The sequence below is a fragment of the Rhinopithecus roxellana genome, chromosome 5 (assembly GCF_007565055.1).
Source record: "Rhinopithecus roxellana isolate Shanxi Qingling chromosome 5, ASM756505v1, whole genome shotgun sequence".
Lineage (NCBI taxonomy): Eukaryota > Metazoa > Chordata > Mammalia > Primates > Cercopithecidae > Rhinopithecus > Rhinopithecus roxellana.
In genome coordinates, this window is record NC_044553.1 from 167,121,344 (window position 1) to 167,145,767 (window position 24,424).

At 41.6% G+C, this 24,424-nt stretch overlaps 1 protein-coding gene across 2 annotated transcripts in view; it reads right to left on the minus strand.

The window, feature by feature from the left end:
* The window catches only part of THSD4 (thrombospondin type 1 domain containing 4), a 702,136-nt gene that overhangs the window by 125,510 nt on the left and 552,202 nt on the right, over positions 1-24,424 (minus strand). For both annotated transcript variants that reach the window (XM_030929758.1, XM_030929757.1), the window contains exon 8: positions 5,098-5,302. In XM_030929758.1, coding sequence (XP_030785618.1) covers positions 5,098-5,302 — 205 coding nt within the window. The remainder of the gene's footprint in view (positions 1-5,097; positions 5,303-24,424) is intronic.

Sequence of the window (24,424 nt, forward strand, 5' to 3'; positions counted from 1 at the left end):
GCCCAGAAATAAGGCCACACACCCACCACTATCTGATCTTCGACAAAGCTGACAAAACAAGCAATGGGGAAAGGACTCCCTCTTCAATAAATGGTGCTGGGAGAACTGGCTAGCCATATGGAGAAGATTGAAACTGGACCCCTTGCTTACACCATATATAAAAATCAACTCAAGATGGATTAAAGACTTAAATGTAAAACCCAAAACTATAAAACCCTAGAGGACAACCTAGGTAACACCATTCTGGACACAGAAACTAGCAAAGATTTCATGATGAAGATGCTAAAAGCAATTGAAACAAAAGCTAAAATTGACAAATGGGATCTAATTAAACTTAACAGCATCTGCACAGCAAAAGAAACTATCTACAGAATAAACAGATACCCTACAGAATGAGAGAAAATATTTGCAAACTATACATCAGACAAAGGTCTCATATCCAGCATCTATAAGGAACTTTCACAAATTTACAAGAAAAAAAAAAACCATTAAAAAGTGGGCAAAAGACATGAACAGAAGACATACTTTTCAAAAGATGACATATGTACGGCCAATAAGCATATGCAAAAAAGCTCAATATCACTGATCATTAGAGAAATGCAAATCAAAACCACAATGAGATACCATCTTACACCAGTCAGAATGACTATTAATAAAAAGTCAAAAAAGAACAGATGCTGGCGAGGTCATGGAGAAAAGGGAACACTTATACACTGTTGCTGGAAGTGTAAATACTTTCCAACCATGGTGGAAAGTAGTGTGGTAATTCCTCAAAGAGCTAAAAACAAAACTACCATTCAACCCAGCAATCCCTTACTGGGTATATACCCAAAGGATGTAAATCATCCCACCATAAAGACACATGCATGCATATGTTCACTGCAGCACTATTCATGATAGCAAAGACATGGAATCAACCTAAATGCCCAACAATGACAGATCAGAGAAAGAAACTGTGGTATATATATACCATGGAACACTATGCAATCATAGAAAAGAATAAGACAATGTCCTTTGCAGGAACATGGGTGAAGCTGGAGATCATTATACTTAGAAAACCATGCAGGAACAGAAAACCAAATACCACATGTTATCACTTACAAGTGGGAGCTAAATGATGAGAAGACATGGACACACAGAGAGAAACAACAGACACTAGGGTCTACTTGAGGGTGGAGGAGGGAGAGGATCAGAAAAAATAACTATTGGGTACTAGGCTTAGTACCTGGAGACACAATCTGTATAAAAAACCTCAGTGACATGAGTTTACCTATATAAAAACCTGTACATGTACCCCTGAAGCTAAAATAAAAGTAAAAAATAAGATTAAATGAGGTGATTAAATCATCATCTTCAGCATTAATAACACAGGTCTGCCTTTTTCATAGAAATCTATTTTCTATTGTTACTGGGGAATCTGTCATTTAAAAAAAATACCAAATATTTCACAGGGAAAGGTAATTCTGGAAACAACAGGAAACTAAAAAAAAAAAAAAAAAAAAAAAAAAAAAAAAAAAAAAAAAATTGTAATCCTAGCACTTTGGGAGGCTGAGGCGGGTGGATCACGAGGTCAAGAGATCAAGACCATCCTGGCTAACATGGTGAAACCCCGTCTCTACTAAAAATACAAAAAATTAGCCAGGCGTGGTGGCGGGCACCTGTAGTTCCAGCTAGTCAGGAGGCTGAGGCAGGAGAGTGGCATGAACCTGGGAGGTGGAGCTTGCAGTGAGCTGAGATTGCGCCACTGTACTCCAGTCTGGGTGACAGAGCAAGACTCCCTCTCAAAAACAAAAAAAGTTCTGGAATCTTGAAAGCAATGATACAAACATGAAGTGTTCATTTCCTTTATATTGCTTATTCTGCAGACCAAACTTACGCAAATAGCTGAGTAAATTTTGTGTATCAAATCAAGTTTTATAGAAAATACAGTTTTCATAGCCAGAACTCACAAGGTAGGAAAACCAGAACCTTCACTGTTACCTAGAAAATTATGGAGAAACCTACCACATATCTCTTTGGAAAAGGTTTCAGTGTTTGACAATGTACAATGTAAAAAATAGCTGTCAAAGAGTTCAGAATAGCTGGATATACCTGGTAATGGCTTCTACATGATCTCAAGTAATCTCATGTATATTTACTTTTAAAATATACAGACTTCACAGAGCAGGAATAGTGGGTTTGGTAAAGAGAACACCTGTGAAGAGAAAAGGGCCATAACGAACGTACACTTTAAAAGGGTGAATTTCATGGCATGTGAATTATAGATCAATTTTTTAAATAGAGGAGAATACACACAGCACCTCAGGTGATGTAAGTGCTATAGAAGGAATCTCTGTTTGTCACCTCTGGAATCTGCTTTCACTAGAGCCTGCTCTTTTGTTTCTGATCTCTCTCCCTTGCACACACGACCTCATGTAATACTGCCATGGATGCTACCAATTTCATGTGCACCCCACTGATCTCTGGGCACAGGAAGTTGAACTTGACTTTTCGAATCACCTCTCCATTGACTTTTTTCTTTTCTTTTTTCTTTCTTTTTTTTTTTTTTTTTGAGATAGTGTCTTGCTCTATTGCCCAGGCTGGAGTGCAGGGGCACGATTACAACTCACTGCAGCCTTGACCTCTTGGGCCCAAGTGATCCTCATGCCTAAGCCTCCCAAGTAGCTAGGACTATAGGCATGTGTCACCGCATCTGGCTGATTTTTAAATTTTTTTGTAGAGATGTGGTCTCACTTGATGTTACGCAGGCTGGTTGCGAACTCTTGACTTCAAGCAGTCCTCCCGCCTTGGCCTCCCATAGTGCTGGGATTACAGACATGAACCACCCTGCCTGCCCCTCACTGACTCTTGGTACTTCCATTTTCCCTCTGCCTTCCCTTCATCTATTTTAGGGAAACAGGAAATGTTTATTCCACAATTTTGATGGAATCAAAACTGACAATCTCTCTGAGACAAAAGAAAGGGAATGAACATTTTTCAACTGCCTAATAGGTGTCAGGGGCTCTGCTGAGTCTTAAATATCTGCTATCCTATCGAATCGCATGACTGCTTATAAGGTGAACATTCTTATTCCCATACTCCAGATGAAAACAACAAGGCTTTGAGGGCTTCCTCCATTCAGACATCCAGTGGATATTCACCCAGATGTCTATTTTTTCTTCAGGGGGCACAGCTTGAAAACTGCTTACAGAATAGAACTAACTATAGCCAAGGAAAACGTACTAAAAGCAACACAAAACTGATAAAAGTGGCATTGTTTGCCAGTACATTTGAACACAATCACACTTCAAATAATCCCCAGAAGAACATTTCCCATTCTAGGAGGCATGATGTTTACGGAGATGTGATCTCATAGCAGTACAAAAGAAAAGAGGAAACACACAAACACTATTTTTCACTATTAAAAAGAATATACCAAGCACTCACTGGGAAACTAGGTTTTCTGCCACTCTAGTGGCTCCTGGGTGTGCCAGAACAAATTAAGCAGTTTTTCTTTGATTAGGTTTCTCTCAGAGTCCCATCTGCCATGCCTTTCTCCTCCCCCCAATAAAACCAAGTTAGTTTTGGCTGCATTTGACTAGATGGGGAAGGAAGAGCTGCAGAATATGGAGTTCCTGGGTCTGGAGTTAACTTCTGGGTGATCCTGATATTTGAAAGTTGCAGACTTAATAGTCTTTCAACTGCTGCAGCCATTGACTGCTGCATGGCCAGTGGCACACCAGAGGAACTCAGGTTCCGAGACTGCCCATGGATATCATCTCTTGACAGGCTACCACACCTGGAGCTAGACTGCCTGGGTCTGAACCTCACCTCCACCTCGTTATGGCACGGTGACCTTGGCAAAGTACATAATCTCTCTGTGCCTGCTTTCTTATATGTAAAATGGGGATGGGAATAGCTTCTTTTCCCTGTTGAGATAATTCAAAGATTGAATGCATGTAAAGCATTAAGAATAGTGCCTGACACATAGTTTGTGTTAGGTAAGTTTCTGTTCAATAAATAATTAAAAGATAAAAATGAATATTGCCATTCATTAAGTAGCTTAAACAAATGGCTCCCTTATATTATTTTGTTAACTGATTTGTACATGCTTACATGTATTAGAAATTAGTAAAAGGTAATTTGTTCAAGACCAGGCGTGGTGGCTCATGCCTGTAATCCCAGCACTTTGGGAGGTCGAGGCGGGCAGACCACTTGAGGCCAGGGGTTCAAGACCAGCTTGGCCAACATGGTGAAACCCCATTTCTACTAAAAATACAAAAATTAGCTGGGCGTGGTGGTGCACGCCTGTGGTCCCAGCTATTCAGGAGGCTGAGGCAGGAGAATCACTTGAACCTGGGAGGCGGAGGCTGCAGTGAGCCGAGATCGCACCACTGCACTCGAGCCTGGGTGACAGGGCGAGATTCTGTCTCAAAAAAAAAAAAAAAAAAAAAAAAAAAGAGTAATTTGTTTGACCGGTTTGTGGTTTTTATCAGATAGAATGCAAATAGCTCAGAAGGCCAGAAGGAAGCATCAATAAAGATTTTTTACAAAAATGGGTTAAAAATGTCCTCTCAGTATTGATATTGCCCACAATGATTGCTGGAAGATTCCACAGCTTTTCAGAAGGCGTGCACACTACTATGTATAGGTCTGCTATCCCAGGCAGATGAGGCAGAAAGAGGAGAAAAATGGCTTTTGCTTTAGACCTCCAGGGAGTGAAGGCATAGACAGGATCAATTGTCCCTGGCCACCTCAAATCCCAACAGAACAAACACTAGCTGGTCTCCGCACTTTGCAAAGAGCTTCTCCCATCTTAGAGCAACAATTTGGGCTGTCATCCACTTTATAACCATATTTCTCTTGGGAGAAGCAAAGGCTGGTTTAAATGTATAGATATTAAATATTTATCTGCAAGAAGGACTTTTTTTTTTTTTAATGTTCTCCACCCAAGCTTCTCATTTCAAGGCGCAGGCCAGGCGGTACTTTGGCATTCCCCAGGGACACTGTCTGCATGCCCCAGGACTCTCGGCCACTGCTGTGTCTATCTCACAGTTCTGAAGGAATACATCATCTGGCAGGGACAGATGGCTTTCTCTGGAAAAAGACCAAGCTTACCCAAATAGTTGTTGCTCTTGTACATCTCCGTGATGTTGATTTTTGTGGCTCCCTGGGGAATCTCCACGACGCGGTGGTAGCCCAGGCTGGTGAGGGCATGCTTAAACACGCCCGACACAACCTGACAGCCCGTGTTGTCTCCTCCACACACCCCACATTTGTCCACGACTTTGTCGGAGCCTAGGTAGTCATCACAGCCAATGCTCTGCAAATAGGCAGAAAACAAAAGACTCTCATAGTATGTATCAGGAGCAGGCAGGAGGAAGGAGGGGAAAAGATCTCTGGGCAAGAAACTTCTTTTCTAGCTATTTATGAAATATACATTCTAGGAGTGGGGTGGGAGCCACAGACAGTAAACCAGATAAGTGAATAAAAAACCGAGTTCATTTGGTGGTGGTAAATGATCAGGAGAAAAATAACACTGGGGAAAAGACTAGGGAAGATGTAGGGTGCTAGAAATTTACTTAAACAGGTTGTACAGTGAAGTTGTTCTACAAATCCCCGTTGGACTCTGGGAGGGGAGAAGATGGTCTGTGCTGGGAGTTTTATACAAAGAATCTCTCTGGAATCATGACAACCACCACACGTGAAACTGGGGTTTGCCCCCAAGTCTTCTCATATATGCTACACTTAGCAAAGTATCACCAAAAGTAGTGTTCCCCGGACCAGTTTCTTAGGAAATTAAATTGTTTGGGAGCTGAAACTCTACTGGTAACTGTGGCTCTAGAGGCCTGAGAAACAGGACTTTTTCTTGTTACCCCACAGCACTTTTCCCAGAGCAGAAGGACGAAGGTAAGCAAGAGCCAGAAACATCAACAAACGGGATCATAACCTGCTAAATCACAGAGTGCTGTTTGTGGAGCCGGTCTCATCAGTATATAAAGGAATTCTGACTTTCCTGAATTCCCTTCCCCGACAAAAGGAATCTTCCCATTACGCATTCTAGGATCTTTTTGCTTTATCTCTCCCTCCTCATTCATGTTTCCGTTGGGACCATTTTATGTTGCATACAAAAATTAAACTTTGGGCCAGACATGGTGGCTCATGTCTGTAATCTCAGCACTTTAGGAGGCTGAGGCAGGAGGACTGCTTGAGCTCAGGACTTTGAGACCAGCCTGGGCAACACAATGAGATCTAGTTTCTACAAAAAATAAAAAATTAACCAAGTATGAGGGCACACACCTGTAGTCCCAGCTACTCAGGAGGCTGAGGTGGGAGGATCACTTGAGGCCAGGAGTATGAGGTTACAGTGAGCTATGATTGCATCATTGTACTCCGGCTTGGGCAACAGAGCAGGCCTTATTTTAAAAAAACCAAAAATTAAACTTTGGAACAAAATGGAATGATCTTCACAAACTCTTTTTCCACTTCTGCAGCTTTCCACTCCTGACCTCATAGGGCTCAGGATCATGTTTCCTGAATCTAACATTGGGACTCATGTTCTGAACAAAGAATTCTGTCACTTTTCCATGAGCAGATGGAATTGAGTAGATTATGGTTTGGACAATGAAATGTTGTGAGTACAGGATTATTCACTGGGTCATGAGGATATGGAAAGATACTTGAAATCAGAATGGTATTCTAATTCTTGAGACACATGTTCTCCAAATCACAGGCTTGTCTCTTTCTTGCATTCTGACTGCAAAAATTAGACCACATCTCAAGGGCAAAGAGATCAGCAACCAGTCAAAGTCCACTTTAGATTTTGTTATGCAACCCCGGGTCTCTTCATGTAGGTCCTATAGGTCAAATCCTGTGGGCAGAGTCAAATCAAAAGGTGCTCATTCCTTCCCCTCTAGCTGCATGGCTGATTGAAACCTTCCTGCAGGCACTGCCCTTCTGCCTTATTGCTTCCATATTCCCGAGCGCACACTGACCCATCAATAATGACTGGTCTCTCTTCACAAATAGCGTCTCTGTAAAACATTACCTCTGACAGTAATAGGACATCATCTCAATATGTTCATCCACATCCAATTAGCCTTTCCAAATGTCATGTTTGCTATGTATTTCTCCTCCCTCAAATCCTTCTCACCCTGCCCCATGCACATTTTAGCAGAAAAAATAAGGAGTATGTTTTCCATGCATGATATTCATAGCCCCGCCCCCCTTGAATTCTCCCTTGCTTTGAAACAACAACAAAAAAAATGTCACCAGCAACAGGGGTTTTGAATAGTAGAACCCATGTTATCAAGGCAAGATTCCAACTGAATCAAGGGGATGCCTCTGACTTCATCAAGGGGGAAGGTGGACAGGAGAGGTGGTCAACACCCACTGCCTGCCTTGTCTAGTGACATATCACACTCCCTCTCTTCCCAGCCTACAGTCTGTTGCTGCTACCCCTGGACTCGACTTGTCCAGACTGAGCTCATTCTCATAGGGGTCCTTCTGTTAAAGGGAGCAATGTGTACACAGGTAGGAAAGAACACAGAATGACAAGGCTGAAGTGCAAGCCTGCTGGGAGGGATAATACGAGGCTGGAGAGTTCAGCGGAATTTGTCAAGAATCTTGTTTGCCAGATTGAAGAATTAGCTTTTCATCCTATGGCATCAGCAAACCCCAGATGTCTGGAGAAGGGGAGAGCCATGCTCAGACCTGCTTTTCGGTGATAACAATGGCTACAATGTGGAGCGGGCCTCACCTAGGGTGAGGACAATGAACCGTCCAGTGAGTCTCTCTCCTGTAACTAGGGTGTAGGAGATATTTCAAGAATGAATGAGAGTCACCAAAGATGGGACAGACGTCACATTAATCACATGAATCCTCAGCCCCAGCCCAGTTAGAATGGAAGTATCACAAGGAAATTACACAAGCATGGACAGCTTCAGATAACCACAGACACAGATAAAATGTCATTTCATCTTGTCAATCAGACATTATATGAAAATGTTCTGTACAATTTGATGGACCCACCCCCACCAGATTTCCTGCACAGCATGGTTGCTCTGGATCAATCTAGACATGGGAAGGAAAGGCTGCAAGAGTTTTTCCTGGTAGATGTCCAAGTAGCCTGGAGATTGGTTTCAGTGAAGCATGTGGCTGCACAAGGTTGCCAAGAACTAAAGATGATGGCCTGTTTCCCTGCAGCCATGATCAATAGCTTCCTTAGAACACACTAGGAGCACTCTTCAGTGGTCTAGTGGCTACCCAGGCCTCTAAGAGACTGAGTTCCCATGGAGTTACCAAATATCTCTCCTTTACTTCACAAAGCAAGAGGGACAACTCCAGAATGAGAACTAGGCAGACGACATATATTCAAGACCTTAATATATAGCTGAGGCCAAGGGCAAATTACACACATGACAACTGTCCCTTCTCCTGCACAGGGCTGTTGTGAAGATCAGATGATGTAATGAGGGACGATTTGGACTGGATATCTAGGAGGGCATGGCTGGGGAATGACCTCTGGACTAGGATCTGAATGATATAAAGGACCTGCCATGACAAGATCAAAACACGTAAAGATGTATTTCATCACTGATACTGTTGAGTGACTACACTGAAAAGGCTGCCCAGAAAATCCCAAGCTGAATGAGACACAGGTCTTGACTTTGGGAATCTGAGTCTAACAGGAGCGATCAGACATACACACAGAGAATCACAAGCTATCAGGCAATGAGGAACCCCTGCATGCTCTATGTCATGCTGGACAGGATCAAATCTCTTAGAAAGTCGACAATTAACAATTGGGTACATAAGTCTGGAGGATGTTGCAATATCCCAGCCTGAATGAGGGGGAATGGGGATAGTGTGAAGGGATTTGAGAGACGCTTACAATGCAAAATGAACAGGACTTTGTGACTGTCCTCATCCTCCTCCTTGCCATCTTCCTCAACATTATCATGTCTAACATTTATAGTCTTTAATATCTTCTAGGTCCTCTGAAACATACATGTTTTTCCATTTAATCCTAAAAAGCCATCTGTGAGATTGCTGAAATTTATAGGAAACTAAGACTTAGAAGAGAGGTTAGGTAATTTGCCCAAGGACAAAATGCTAATAATAGGTAGTGCTGGGATTTAAACCCAGGCCCCAAACCAAAGCCCATGTTTTTAACCATTAGGTAAAAGTTTGGAGGTCAAAGGATCGGAGGTCGTGTTGAGGGTTCTAGCTTTGTTGAAGGAGTAGTGGTAGTGACCTAGGTGCAGAGGAACAAGTTCAAAGCATGGTTACCATGAAGACTGGAGACAGCCTGGCCTAGAAGTGACTCTGACTTTCTCCTCTTGCAGGATTATGAGGGACCAACCTCATTATGTATCTCTCTTACACTGGCTCTTTTAACATTATACTTTACACACAGTGTGGGAACACATATTCTAGCCTATCTTCCTATTGCATTACTTTCTTATTGTTATAATGTTTTATTTTGAAATAGTGTAAGACTCAGAAGAAGTTTAAAATGAGTGCAGAGAGTTTCAGTGGTCTTTTACCCAGCTTTCCCTAATGATAATATCTTGCATGAACAAAGCACTTTGTCAAAACTTTGTATGTCATTGACAGAAGTATAATACTATTAACTTAAGAATAGGCCTTGTATTTGTCATCTTTTAGATGCACTTTTTTTTGATGTTTCATGAACTATTATCACATGTATAGATTACGTGCTATGACCTTCTTTAAAGCAGCTGATATTCTCCTCCAAAACACAGCCGTATAATCATTAGGTATAATCATTAGCTGATGTCATTTATCAGGAAAAACAGTTTGTAATAATGGAAAGAATGTTGGGCTGGGAACCAGAAAACCTGGGGTGCAGTCCTGGCCCAGTCCCTGGCTTGCTGTGTGATGCTGGATTGGTCACTTGTCTTTGAGGTAGGTGCTGAAAACATTTCCACCACCATCCAGATCTTCTTCCCAAGCACAGTGTTCAGAAACGAATCTGGCCTGAATTCTGGTTTGTGTATCAGGAGGCTGATCAATTGGTCACTGACAGGGAAGACTTAGTGCTGACCTATGTCTAGACTCTTTCAGAGGCACCACTGCAGTGTCATCAGGGGGTGCTTAGGGTGGGCAAGAGAATCTGCGTTCTTGTGCTGTCTGCCGCTGATGAGTGCTGTATCTTTGGACATTTTGATGAGTTGTTCTGAGCCCTGGGATTTTTTTTCTGCCTGGATAGGGATGGAGCAGTTACCTCTTAGGACTGTTGGGAAAATCAAATGAGGGAAACACAGAAGGTACTTAGCAGAATGCTGCAATATGGTGGCTTCTCAGAAAATGCTGGGTTTTGTCATCATTGTCTTCATGTATTTGATTTTGTCTGAAGTCTATTCACTTTTAAGTAAATCCCATCATCATATAACCACCCGGACCCACCCCTACTTCTGTAACACTTTCTACTTCTTCTGAGTCAGAAATATTCTCTTCTTCATTTGGTGAAATTCAGAAAACTTAGAACAGCAAAGAACAAAACAAAAATGACCAAGGTTCACCATAAAGTCAAGACACCTTGCACAGCTTCTACATTCTCACTGCTCAAACAGCACCCGTTGAAAAAGGTCAGAAAGAACATCTACTCTCTGATCTACCTTTATTTTATGTTTCTTGCTCATCATGTACTGCAGTTCAAAATAGATATTTCTTGCTGTTACAAAGACCAGTGGATAACGATCAGATGTCCTTTGTATGTTTTCCAGTGATTTTTGTAACACGTTGTAGGAAAATTTTACACATTGCAAGCCATCACAGGAGAAATTGCTCAAGAATTACCCCCAATTGTGTGCCAAAATTAACCTGAATGAAATTTCCTGAGGGAAATGAGCAATCTGGATGACATATTTGGAGGTGAATTTCACAGGGAGGAGGCCTCTGTCCGTCACGGCAGGGTAGGCTGGTGCCAGGCATTCAGATAGTGGAGGTCCTGATTCCCTAATGGGAAGCAGATGTGTCTGTGTGTGCTCAATAAACATATGAGACAGGGTAACCTCAACTGTTTGGCTAGATGACCCCCACAGGTAAAACAACGTGCCTTAATAATCATGCTGGTAGAACAGTATGGGAGAATATTAAAATGATTAGTAGCTGACACCAATTCACTTATATTTACAGTGAGCTAATTCGTGGAAATGCATATGGATGCCAGAATGTTTACTCATGACATTCTGTTGAAAGAAATCCTTTGCATATGATAAATATCTTCCTGTTATTACTGTTAGGAATGTAGATCAATACCACCTTCCTGGAAAGCAATTTAGCAGTATAGACCGTTTGATCCAGTAAATTCTTCTTCTAGGAATTTATGCTAGGAAATAAGAAATCAGGCCAACAGTTTCTGTATGAAGGGCTCATCACAGTATTATTAATAAAAAATTGGAAACATCCTAAATGTTCAACATAAGGAAACAGTTAATCTATTCTGGGTGGATCTTTTTCCAGTTGTTATTCTCATTAAAATCTTCTAACACTTATGCCTGTAAAACTGACCTTCAACATAGTTCAGTAAGTGTTTCCTGAGCCAACCTCAACTATGTGCCAATGCAGTGGTAGGCAGCAGAGACATGAAGGTAAAACAAACAAGGTTCTTATTTACAGTCTAAATCGGAGGTCAGCAAACTGTAGCTAGTAGGCCAAATCTGGCCCACAACCTGTTTTTATAAATAAAGATTTATTAGAACACAAACACTCCCCTTTGTTTAGTTATTGTCTACGGCTGCTTTTGTGCTGCAACAGCAGGTTAAGTAGTTGCAACACAAACAGTAAAGTCTACAAAGCCTAAAGTATTTCGATTTGGCCCTTTACAGAAAAAAAATTGCCAATCCCTGGTCTAAACTAAAAGTCAGACACAATCAAATCACTTCAATATTGTTTGTAAACGTCGAGAGGGAAATGGGCAGAGTCCTGTGCAGCCAAAACCAAGCTCAGGTAGATACTTCCAAATCTACCCCTGATTGTCCTCATCCTGTATCATATACACCCACTTGATTTGTTCCAAAGTGACTCGATTGTAAAACAGAAGGCAGAGAGTTGTCTTCCACAGTAGTCTTCAACTTTTTTAAGTAGAAAAAATATACCTCAAAAATAAAATCTCATGTGGAAATCCAAAGCTCCACCACGTAAAATGAGAAAAGCAGAACTGCTTTGGTTGAAGGACTGTCAGGGTTTAGAAGCCTAGCTTTTCACCCTCCTGCCTGCTCTTCTTCCTCAAGGTGAGGCCTTCTCAACTCCAGCTCTACTGACGTTTTGGTCCTGAAAGGTCTTTCTTATGGGGGCTGCCTTATGCATTGTAGGATGTTTAGCAGCATCCCTGGCTTCCATCCACCAGATGCCAGGAGTATCCCTCTCAGTGTGACAAACAAAAATGTCTCCAAACATTGCCAAATGTTCCCCATGAGAACAAAATCACCCTCAGTTGAGAATCACTGCTCTTTATTCCAAAGCCCATGGGACACTTAGGAGCACATAACAGATTCCCCAGAAAGCTTTAAAATGATGGCAATTCCATAGAAGCACATGAACAGCCTTTGTAAATGTCAGAGAAGCTAATAAGCAAAGAACACTTAATTATCCGATTTCCAAAAATAGTTCCTTACTGCTATCAAACCTTCTCGCATTCTTTAAGAATGCCTCTTGGCTTAACTTCAGCATGAGTATGATTATGTATTGCAAAGAGCACAGTACCTGGGACATAGTAGGTGTTTAATAAGCGTTTGTTGAATGAAAGAGCAGTTGGTTGAGGAATCAAAAGATCAAAGTTAAGGGACTAACTTGCTCTTCAAACTGGCTCATCTCTAAGGTCCCTTCTGGTGCCAAATTTTTTTCTTTTAAAAGGAGATACAGCCCTGATATGAAGCATCCTGCCATGTTTAAAGGGAGGGAAATTTGCTTTATATACACAAAATTAAATTGGAAACAGGAATCAATGGAGATCAAATTGACAATGCCATTCATTTGAAGAGAAGAAATGGTCCATGGGATAAAAGGTATGTTGGCTTCCTAAACGAAAGCAATTGTAAAACAAGTGATCTGGTTTTAATCAAGCTTATGGCTGTCACTTTTCAGTACCTCATCCTAGTTCATAATAGGATAGCATCTTATCAAGGGACTCAGATGGAAGAAAATGTTGGTGCTCTTGTAGGATAAAACTGGGTAAGAATCAACTATAGCTATGTTTACAAATCTGAAGAAAGGAGTCCCGAGAGGTAAACATATCATATGCTGTAAGATAATTGCCACCTCCCCCAATTCCCACTAGGGTCATCGTTCTCTGGAGGGTGGCGATATCCCAAACTCTAAAACTCTAATGCTTTACTTTCATAATTTTCCTCCTCCATGGATTGAAATGGGGGAAGGAGGAGATAGGCCTGAAATAGCTTTTGACAGTGATAATTGCTCTATTATAAAAGTAAGGTAACCATATTTTTGTATAGAATACTAGAAACCTCTAAATTTTCACTTTACTTTTAATGTATAGAGCTGTAGGGTGAATTGTGTTTAAAGAGATCATAATATGTCTGACCAAATTTTATTGTAATTTTTTAGTGTGCCAGGAGGGGTGGCAGCAGGAAAAAACCACGTGGGAAACTTTCTAAGGCCTCCCCAGAGCAGATTCTGGTGCTGTGCTTCCTGTACAGGCTGCAGAACTGTGAGCCAATTAAACCTCTTTTTAAAATAAATAAATAAATATATAAATTACCCAGTCTCAGGTATTTCTTTATAGTAAAACAAGGACAGTGAATACATGTCTTGCGTTAGAAGCTGTTAGAAGCTTCTGTTAGAAGCTGTGGTTTGGGGCTGATAAGGGGTCAAGACTAGGAAGTTCCTTGCAGAACAGAGCAGAGAGACACTGCCTACACCCCATAGGGCAGAGTTCTGGAAGCCAGGTTATCAGCAAAAAGGCAAGAGCAAGTTGGGTTGATGAACTCTGATCCAGAATGGAGGTTGCTTGCACACTGGCCTGATTTACAGGGCCTCCTGAGCGCAGATGGCCTGAGTCTACCACTGCAGGTCACAGACAGAACACTCTCAGAGGACCGTCCCATGGCCAGAAGGCAATAATGGAGATTCACGCTGGCATCCTCGTCATTTCCTTAACGCACAGCCAAATGTGCCTGTTTGCATTTTTCTCCACAAGATGGCACCTCTAAGCCTTTGGAAGAGGGTACTTACCTAAACAACTAGTTTAAGTAAAAGAACCAGTGATCCAACATTTAAAAAAAAAATGACTGTTGAGAAACACAAGAAGGGTGGACCCAGAGATCCAGGATGACTGCATATTTACTGTGCTCTTATGTGCAAGTTTCTGCCATGTTGTTAAGGCATGATTTCATTTCTTAAAAGTTTTTTTTGGAACATCAAAAAAAAAGTGGGTGAAATATTCAGATCTTGTAATTTCCAAAATGGTCAAGAAAAATGTTTTAAAATCTGTGTAAATGAGTTACAACATCGGGGAATAGATGGGTTTCTTAGGTATCATTGGGCCATCTCCAGGGATGGCTGAGAGGACGGACTGGGTGAGTGGGAAGAGATGATGAGAGAAAAGGCTGGCGACCAAAGTGTGGGATCTTAAATCCGAAGACTCTTGAGTGAGAAACGGCAGCCTGAAAAGCTCTTTTCAGAAGATGTCTGTCAAACACAGGCAATGGACTGGAGATGGAAGAGACTGGAGACTGGGACACACAAAGACAACTGCATTAAGATGGGCAAAAAGTTATGGAGGCCTGGACTAGAGAGATGAAATTAGAATGGAGGGCAAGAGCCCACCAACATCACGCTGAAGGAATGGCCAACTGGACTGAAGACGGATGTTCTATCCAAGGTGAAGTAAGGAAGACCGCGGTTCCTGGCCTGAGAACCTGGAAGAATACTAGTGTTCTTGAGGCAGAAACTCCACTGTAAGATGGGGCAGGCGCCATCTTACAGCAAGGGTCTGATCATGGATCTTGATACTCATTAATTAATTCATCAAATTTAGTTATAATAATTCTCCCCCATGCTTTCATTGGAACGTTCCTCTAAAACCCTATGCATTTTTACTTTAGCTTTTTGGCTAGGACTCCTTCTAAAGTCTATTTTATAATTCTCAGTTTTTTAAAAAATCAAGACTAATTAAGTGTAAGGTTCTTGTGTTGGTTCGAACCCTGAGAGTGTGCCCACAGACAACACCAGGCGATGTGGAGCAACATGCTGTTTTAATGAGCGCCTGGATGTAGGCGGGCTGAGGCCTAAAATGGCGTTAGCCCAAGTGAGGACAGGGCAAAGGTTTTATAGTCTCCTGTAAACAGGAAGTGTCCTAGTCTGACATTACTGCTACGTTGTACCTGGATGGCCTCTTTTTCGATTTTCATAGGTACGTGTCTTCTGGCCAGCTCTCTTCCTGCTTCTGCTATTTTGGTGGTGCACGCTGCTGGCACAAGTAGCCTTGCGCCTTGGGACTGGGCCTGAGAAGGGAGGGGTTATTCATCTCTTTAAGCTTTCAGGCCCCGGGGGAGAATCTTACAATAAGCATTGGTTTATTTTCTCTGGCCCCTTGTTACTCAGTGTGGTCCATGGACCAGCAGCGCAGGCATCATCTGGGGCATTTTAGAAGACTTGCACCAGTTCCCAGGGCTACTGAATCAGAACCTGCAGTTTAACAACATTCTCAGGTGATTCCTATGTACATTCAGGTTTGAAAGGTGCTGCTCTACACTGGGGGTCAGCAAGCTTCTTTTGTAAAGAGCCAGAGAGTAAATACCTTAGGCATTGCAGTCATATGGTCTCTGTCGCAGCCACTCTGCTGGATTGTTGCAGTGTGAGAACAGCCATGGACAACTTATGGCTATGTTCCAATAAAACTTTATTTATACAAACAGGTGGCTGGTGGATTAGGCTCACATGCTAGATTTGGTTTACTTGCTAGATTTGGCCCATGGGCTATAACTTGCTGACTTTTGCTCTAGATGACTCAGAGACATTCTGAGGTATGAGAGATTGCCACCCTCTATATTAAGTGGGTCCAACTACTAGAAGGTCTCTGCCGTCCCTCCTCTGGATGTCAGAAGTCACTTCTTGCAGCTGGCAGTCCTTTCCTGACTTCCTTATTGGCTGTTTTCACCAGGAAATTGTTGAAGAGCAAATGAACTGTCACAGAACTGAAAGAACTCCCTGGTCAATAAATGTTGCTGCCATAACTGGCTAGCCATATGCAGAAGATTGAAACTGGACCCCTTCCTTATACCATAGAAAAAAATCAACTCAAGATGGATTAAAGACTTAAATGTAAAACCCCAAACTGCAAAAACCCTGGAAGACAACCTATTAACACCATTCTGGACGTAGGAACTGGCAAAGATTTCATGACAAAGATACAAAAAGCAATCACAACAAAAGCAAAAATTGGCAAATGGGATCTACTTAAACTTAAGAGCTTCTGCATAGCAAAAGAAACTATCAGGCTGGTGTGGTGGCTCATGCCTGTAATCCCAGCACTTTGGGAGGCTGAGGTGGGCAGATTAACTGAGGTCAGGAGTTCGAGACCAGCCTGGTCAACATGGTGAAACCCCCACCTCTACTAAAAAATACAAAAATTAGCCAGGCATGTTGGTGGGCACCTATAATCCCAGCTACTTGGGAGGTTGAGGCAGGAGAATCACTTGACCCCAGGAGGCAGAGATTGCAGTGAGTTGAGATCACACCATTGCACTGCAGCCTGGGCAATAAGAACGAAACTCTGTCTCAAAAAAAACAAAAAATGAACAAAAAACCCCTAAGATCTGGCTAAATAGAAAAGCCTGGTTTTGCTTCCAGTGCTGGAGAGAGAAGAAAGGGAGAGGAGAAACGAGGAGATGGTGGAGAGCCAAAGAGAAGCTCTGAGTGATGGGCGACTCCTAAGGACCTTGAATCTGAAGTTCACTTCCTGGGATTTAAAGAATTTAACAAAAATTTCTTTTGTATGTACCATATGTTCAAAACATCCTTTCGTCTAGACACATGATGTTCACCTAAGAGCCTTCCTAATAAAGCACATTACACCTGCAGGTGATATCATTTTCTGAGCCCTAGTTTTGTACCTGTAAAATGAGGGGATCAAAGTATAATTTACAAATCTCTTGTGAGGCTTAAATGAAATGTGTAAATGAAGGTACCTAATTCAGAACTGGCATGAAGTAGGGGCTGGTAAAATGATGTGCCTTTCTGTCTCCTTGAGACCTGTCCCTTGGCAGTCTGGCCATGGGATTCCCTTTTTCACACAAGCTACATATACTTCTCTACCAACAGGGGAGGCTGGTCTATTTGCACTGTCCACCGAAACCCCACTTTCTTTACACATGATTCTCAAGTGGTATTTGAAGACAGAGCTGTAACAGGTAAACTGCCACAATCTATTTGCATTTCAATAATGGTCTGGGACAATGGTGATCAAGGCTTCCAGATATTTCTTTTATCTTTGTTACTTTTCTCATTTAAAAAAAATACTTAAATTTTTTTTTTTTTGGCTAGTCTTTCCTGGTTTGTCTTGGAGACCAGCTATGGAAAGCCTCAAAAACTGGAAAGGGATTGTTCTCATTTTAGAAACAGAGCAAGGGAGACTGCTGGGTGGAGCCTATGGGTTGGGCATGTTGGGTCACGGTCTTAGATGAGTTTTAGGTAGAAAACAGGTGCAATCAGGGCATTCAAGCATCTCCTAGGCATTTAGGCAGTAGGAGGTCCCATGGATATATGTGACAGCTATTACGACTGAACTGCTCACCACGTGCTCAGCACCTTACCTAATATGTTATCCTGCCTAATTCTCTCAACAACCCCAGGTGGTAAGAATTACTATACCTATTTTGCCAAAGGTCCGAGAAGGTAAGTAATAGGTCAAGGCTCACACAGAAGTGATGGTGGTGGGTTTGAAATAAGTGTCTTCCGGCCCCAAAGGCTAGGATCTTTTTCCTCTGCTAGTTGTATTGTCTCTTAGGACAACAGAAACCCTTCTTGTAAGAACAGGGCCTGGTAGATGACTGACCAAGGGCCACATATACACTATATCTCTCAGGCGGCTCTCGGGCTTTCCCCAACAGGCTTACACACAGGCTTTACTCCCAATCTGACGCCTACCCTCCCACGAGGCCTGGCCATATTGCTTCAGCATCTCCTATAGCTTGATTCCATTGCAGTCCCATATTGAAGTCCCCTGAAGTCCCGCATTGTGCTGATTTACCCCCCATGAAGGGACATCTATAATACCACCCTTCCTCCCATAACAAATTCCTAGATCCGAAACTATTCACTGAAATAGTAATGATTTTTCTCATTTGTCATCCTGGGAATGGGAACTATTGGTTTGTCAAGTTGAGAGGTATTTATAACTCAAGGAAAAACATCAGGTTCCTTGGGCGATGTCATTACCCAACCCGAGAGCTTGCTCTCTGAGACCAGAATGACTAAGAAATTAAATAAAGATAATTTATTATTATTCTCTCTTCTAACCATAGATACATCCAATATGAATATTTCATTAGGAAATAAAGACATTGTGTTCCATGCACTGTCAGAAGGAAGAAATTTGGCTGAAATGTTTAAACATGAAGGCTCCTTCATGCTTTTCTTGAAGGATGGCTAAGAACAGGGTTATCTGTCAAACTCAATGTGTTGCTTAACAGTAATTCAGGTGGCAGCCAGATGAATGATTCTCATGCTGGCCAAGAATTCCCCTTCTCTTGCAACTTTAAACCAAAAGGTAGGGCAATGGCAGATCTGCTGCCCACATGTGGCTTCCAAGTGACTGCACTAACAATATGCACTTGTATACATAAATATTTAGGACACATAAACCAGTTGGAAAAACACTGATCCTTCACCTTCTTTAGTAGAACCTTGAAATTCTTAACTTTCACCAGTCCCTTCTTTAAAATCCAGATTGTATTTATGAGCTTTTAAATCATGCCCCACAGATGCGTAAGCATCAAGGCTGAATGTTGTGGTTTCAGGTAATCTATACTGCATGTGGTTGTGAAATTTATCTTCCAAAGACACTGCTGTCATCATGTCATTCCTCTGACTCAAAAGGCCTCCTGATGTCAGCTGTCACTTAAACGAGCTGATTATTTCCTCCTAGGCATTATGCCTATATGTGATTCTCTCATTCCGGGTGGAAGGGGATGCCGCCTAGGGCTGCAGTCGCTCAAGAATAAGCCTTACTCCAGGAGTGGACAACTGAGTGAAGGTAGGGATTTTGACAATGATCCAGTGTCCTTATGCTTTGACAGCAAAAATACTTTGCTGTCATAAAGTGAAAATACATAATAGTTAGTGACACTATTTATTAATTATATCTCCTAATTTGCTGGGTTGGTTTTATGATGATAAAGCCAGTTTATGTTTGTAAAAAGCATCTGACACATGGAAGAAACTCAATGCATATTATGTTTTATTTAAAGTCAAGTTAAAGATAACATAGAAAGCAAATTCAAAGAAACACAACTAAATGATATCAATTCTCAGCTTAAACAGTAGCTGCTTGGAATGTTATTTAGCTAGAGAATGGCCTGAATATACTTTAAAAAATGTGAAACAGCAGTAAATATGGAAGTAAAAAGAAAAGCATTTCTCCAGTAGAGGAGAACATACTTTGGTTAAAAGAGAGAAAGAGCCAAAGTCAAAAAGTTTGAGGATTCCATTTTGACAACTTATGGACTCTGGTGACTTTAGGTTCCATAAGAAAAGTGTGCTCCCACTATTCAGAGAGGTCTGCAGAGGTGCTCCTGGGCATGAAGAAAAGCAATATAAAGAAATGAAACTGGTATTTGTTGGTTATCCGATACGGTGAATATATTTACTACCGTTTTTATAATGGAGGAAAGAAGGAGATTAAGTAACTTGCCTGAGGTCACACAGCCAAGTGCTAGGATCTGTGCTCATACCTATCTAGTTCAAAAACTGAAAAGCAGAGTTTTAAGGTGGAAGCCACAGAGGCAAGGAGATTCATGGAGTGATTGAAACAGGGAATATGGTAGTGAATAGCAGATGCCAGCAAGTGCAGAACACCCACTGAAACGTGCATGTGTTGGACAGGTGGAAGGATGAGGGAAAGTGGCACTGGGTAGCTTTTGAGAACTTGCTTTGTCCTGATATTTCTTGGAAAGGAGTCATCTTCATCACATCTTGAATTTCCCTTTATAAGCATGGGACACCTCCAATTTCCCAGAAGCTTTGAGTTCTCTCTTATCCATTGCCTACATGCACTGCCTGAAGTGCTGGCACTAAAACCTCTTCCAAATATTTTGTTTTCTATTGCACCAAAAGGGTGTGATAAAAGCTTTTCTCCCCAAAGCAAACCCAAAGGCCTGGGAGTTTAAATTATTTTGGACAGCTTCCATTTCTTCTGGTGGCTCACTCTGTCTCAGGCCTCCAGAATGTTCTTCAATGATCAGAAAGGGAATCTAAAACCATGGTATCATGATTTCCATGATAGGCCAGGATTTCCCCATGATATGCTTTGGCTATGTCCCCACCCAAATCTCATGTGTGGTGGGAGGAACCTGGTGGGAGGTAATTAAATCATGGGGGCAGTTTCCCCCATGCTATTCTCATGATAGTAAGTTCTCATGAGATCTGATGGCTTTATATGAGGCTTCCCCCCTTCGCATGGCTCTCATTCTTCTCCCTCCTGCCATTATGTGAAGAAGGATGTGTTTTCTTCCCCTTCTACCATGATTGTAAGTTTCCTGAGGCTTCCTCAGCCTTGTGGAATTGTGAATCAGTTAAGCCTCTTTCCTTTATAAACTACAGAATCTTGGGCAGTCCTTCATAGCAGCATGAAAACAGGCTAATACACCCCAAGACCATCTTTCCTCTGGGTTTGAATCACCCTAGCGACCCTGGGAACCCCATTTTGAGCCCTAAGGTACCAGCTTTGAGACTGTATTCTGTATATGATTGAGGGCTGCAAGGAAATCACTGTTCAACTTGTGTTTTTAAATAATGATTCAGCCTATTCCCTTTAAGCTGAAGGAACTTCTGAAGCTCTTGAGCAGGGAAAGGCTATAAATCCATAACTTATTAGGAGTTGCTGTAGAGTATTCATTTTGAACTGTTATTGCCTCCTAAGGATTCCATGAACTAACCAAGGCATTACCCCTGAGTTGAGGGGTGAAATGGACAGCTAGAGGAAGTTATTGGAAGTATCTACTTGAATACTAGAAAAATCTCTGCCTCAAATAAGTTGGTAATGGTGACATGATTGATACAAAGCCATTCAGATTAGTAACCAGTAAAATGATTTATCCAGTTCTTAGGATGGCTGGAAAACCATGTCAGCAGCATAGATGAAGATATCCATCTTCCTCCTTGCTGTGGCTCAAAGTCATCAACAAATTGAAGCAGTTTTTAAAAAATAAAAGCTAAAATGTCAGAGGAACAGAATAGAAAGGTGGCATAGAGCATTGACCTAGCTGGCCGTGAAAGTCAAATTTGAATTTTTTTTTTTTGTAAATCTGCAGCTTACAGTTACCAGTTTGTATTAGGAAAAATTACAAATTCTTGCTGCTGAAGATTAGAATTCTCTATTTTATACAAACTGAAATGGATATGAATAAAAATAAAATGAATTTGGGCTGGGCATGGTGGCTCATGCCTGTAATCCCAGCACTTTGGGAGGCCGAGGCGGGCGGACCACAAGGTCAGGAGATCGAGACCATCCTGGCTAACATCGTGAAACCCTGCCTCTACTAAAAAAAATACAAAAAAATTAGCCGAGTGTAGTGGCAGGCACCTATAGTCCCAGCTACTTGGGAGGCTGAGGCAGGAGAATGGCGTGAACTCGGGAGGCGGAGCTTGCAGTGAGCCGAGATCGCGTCTCTGCACTCCAGCCTGGGCAACAGAGCGAGACTCTGTCTCAAAAATAAATAAATAAATAAATAAAATAAATAAAATGAATTTGGAGCAAAGGACATTTATCCTTTTCAGAAAATATAGTTCTGAAATTTCATTTCATAACAGATTTGTAGTATAGAGAAGAACAAAATGGCCTAACCAATTGAAGGAAGTAGAGGCTTATCACAGTAAAATCACAGTAAAAAAGAGGCTTATTGGCAAGTATTCCCACTAAACATAGAGTGCTAGAATCATAGACTCTTGGAACAGAAGAAAACAGAGAGATCATCTGGTTTAACCACAATCAGACCCTGGTGTTAGCCCGGGTCCTACTGTTTTCTGTTGAGACCTTGGACAGGCACTGGGGCTAATTTAACCTATAAATCATGTCTGCCAAAGAGATAGGTCAGTGGCTTTCAAGCTATTCCAAGGCTCTACTTCAATATTTTCATAATCTTTAAGATATATTTTCAAAATGTGAAGAACTGTGATAAACATCATATATACTCAACCACCGTATATGCCTATGTATAACACACCGGACATCTCCACATTAACCCATTTTTATGCAGCCTTTGGAACAAACTGCTCCCATTTTTATTTAACCAAAGAGACTATCTGTCTACAGTTTCTTGCCTATGTTAATTAAGAACTCTTCAAAGGTTGTAAATTGAAACACAATTCAGAAATAAAGTGAATGCTAAGGCATCCAAATCATTTTCCATTTTACTTGTGCTACATTTTCTAATGGACAAAATAGCCACATGCTCACTAAATGCCTGTATAAGAGTTAGATGTTAATGTTTTAATTAGAAATTATGCTAAAGAACAAGATCATGTCCTTTGCAGGAACATGGGTGATGCTAGAGGCCATCATCCTTAGCAAACTGAAGCAGGAACAGAAAACCAAATACCACATGTTCTCACAAGTGGGAGCTAAATGATGAGAACACATGGACACACAGAGGGGAACAACAGACACTGGGGTCTACTTGAGGGTGGAGGGTGGGAGAAGGGAGAGGAACAGAAAAAAGTAACTATTGAGTACTAGGTTAGCAGTGGGGTGATGAAATAATCTGTACAACAAGCCCCTGTGGCATGAGTTTACCTGTATAACAAACCTGCATATATACTCCTGAACCAAAAAATTATTTTAAAAAAATTAATTTATGCTAACAAAACACATTAGTGGTTTTAAAAAATTTGTTTTATGTGTTGGGATTACCTATACCTCTTTCTTTGGACACACAATCATTTTCATGAAAAAATGTTAGGACCACAGGACCAGATGACTTAGCACATTGCATGGCACTTTAAAAATGCTTTACTATTTAAATTAACTCCCTGACTCCTCCCAATACCCCAAGAGGAAAGTCATACTATTATTTCCATTTTAGAGATGAGAAAACTGAGGCAGCTGAGTAAATTGTCCAAGATGAATAAAATGTTGAGCAGGAATGTAACCCACGCATTCCAATCCCAGAACCTAGACTTTTAATGTCAACTTTTAATACACCTTCAGATGACCTCCTGGTGCCTGGTAACCCTAACTTTCTAAGCCATTTCTGTCCTTGCAAGAGCCCTATCTGATTTTGTCTGACTTTCTCCAGTGACAGGCAGCCTTCCACCTGTTAAGGAAGCCAGTTCAGCCCTGAATGGCCCTGGCTTGTAATAAATCCTCCTCCCTGCGTACCGTCCACAATGTTCCATGTTCTGTCCTCCGAAAACCTCTGGACACTGGTCTGTGCCACTTCCTTTCTAATATATTCCATTTGGTTTTATGTATTTGCCTAAAACAGGTCTTCTTCCCAGGACTACAGGGTGAGAGCACCCTGATGCAAGGAGAACCCTCGGTTTATAGCTTGAAAGTTAAATTACCTGGAATACTTTACTGTGGTATAGGTATCCATTTTTTTTTTTTTTTAAGTTTTTAAACATAATCATCATGGCTTGGCACTTTACCTATGTCATGCTGTCCTTCCTGCTCTCGGTTCTGAAGGAGTCATGTGGGTCAGGGGCCTCAACTCATATCACTAAAATTACTCCAATAAGAGACAATTTGAGACCAGTCCTAGGCAACCCCCTGGCTCTCTTGCCATAAATTACTTCCTAGATTTGCCACAGCTGGCCCTCTAATTTCACTATATAGGATTAGAAAGTTGCCTAGGCCAGTTGCAGTGGCTCACACCTATAGTCCCAGCACTTTGGGAGGGTGAGGTGGGTGGATTGCTTGAGCCTAGGAGTTTGGAACCTCCCTGGGCAACGTGGTGAAAACCTATTTCTACAAAACAATACAAAAATTAGCTGGGCATACAGGTGTGTACTTGTAGTCCTAGCTACTAGGGAGGCTGAGGTAGGAGGATTGCTTGAACCCAAGAGGTTGAGGCTACAGTGAGCTATGATCACGTCACTCCACTCCAGCCTAGGTGACAGAGTGAGACTGCCCAATAAAAGAAAAAGAAAGTTGCAAAAAAAAGTTGCCTTTGTTACTACTTTTCCAATAAGTCCCCAATCCTAGTATTTTGGTGGCTAATGAACAGTACAATTTCTTTCT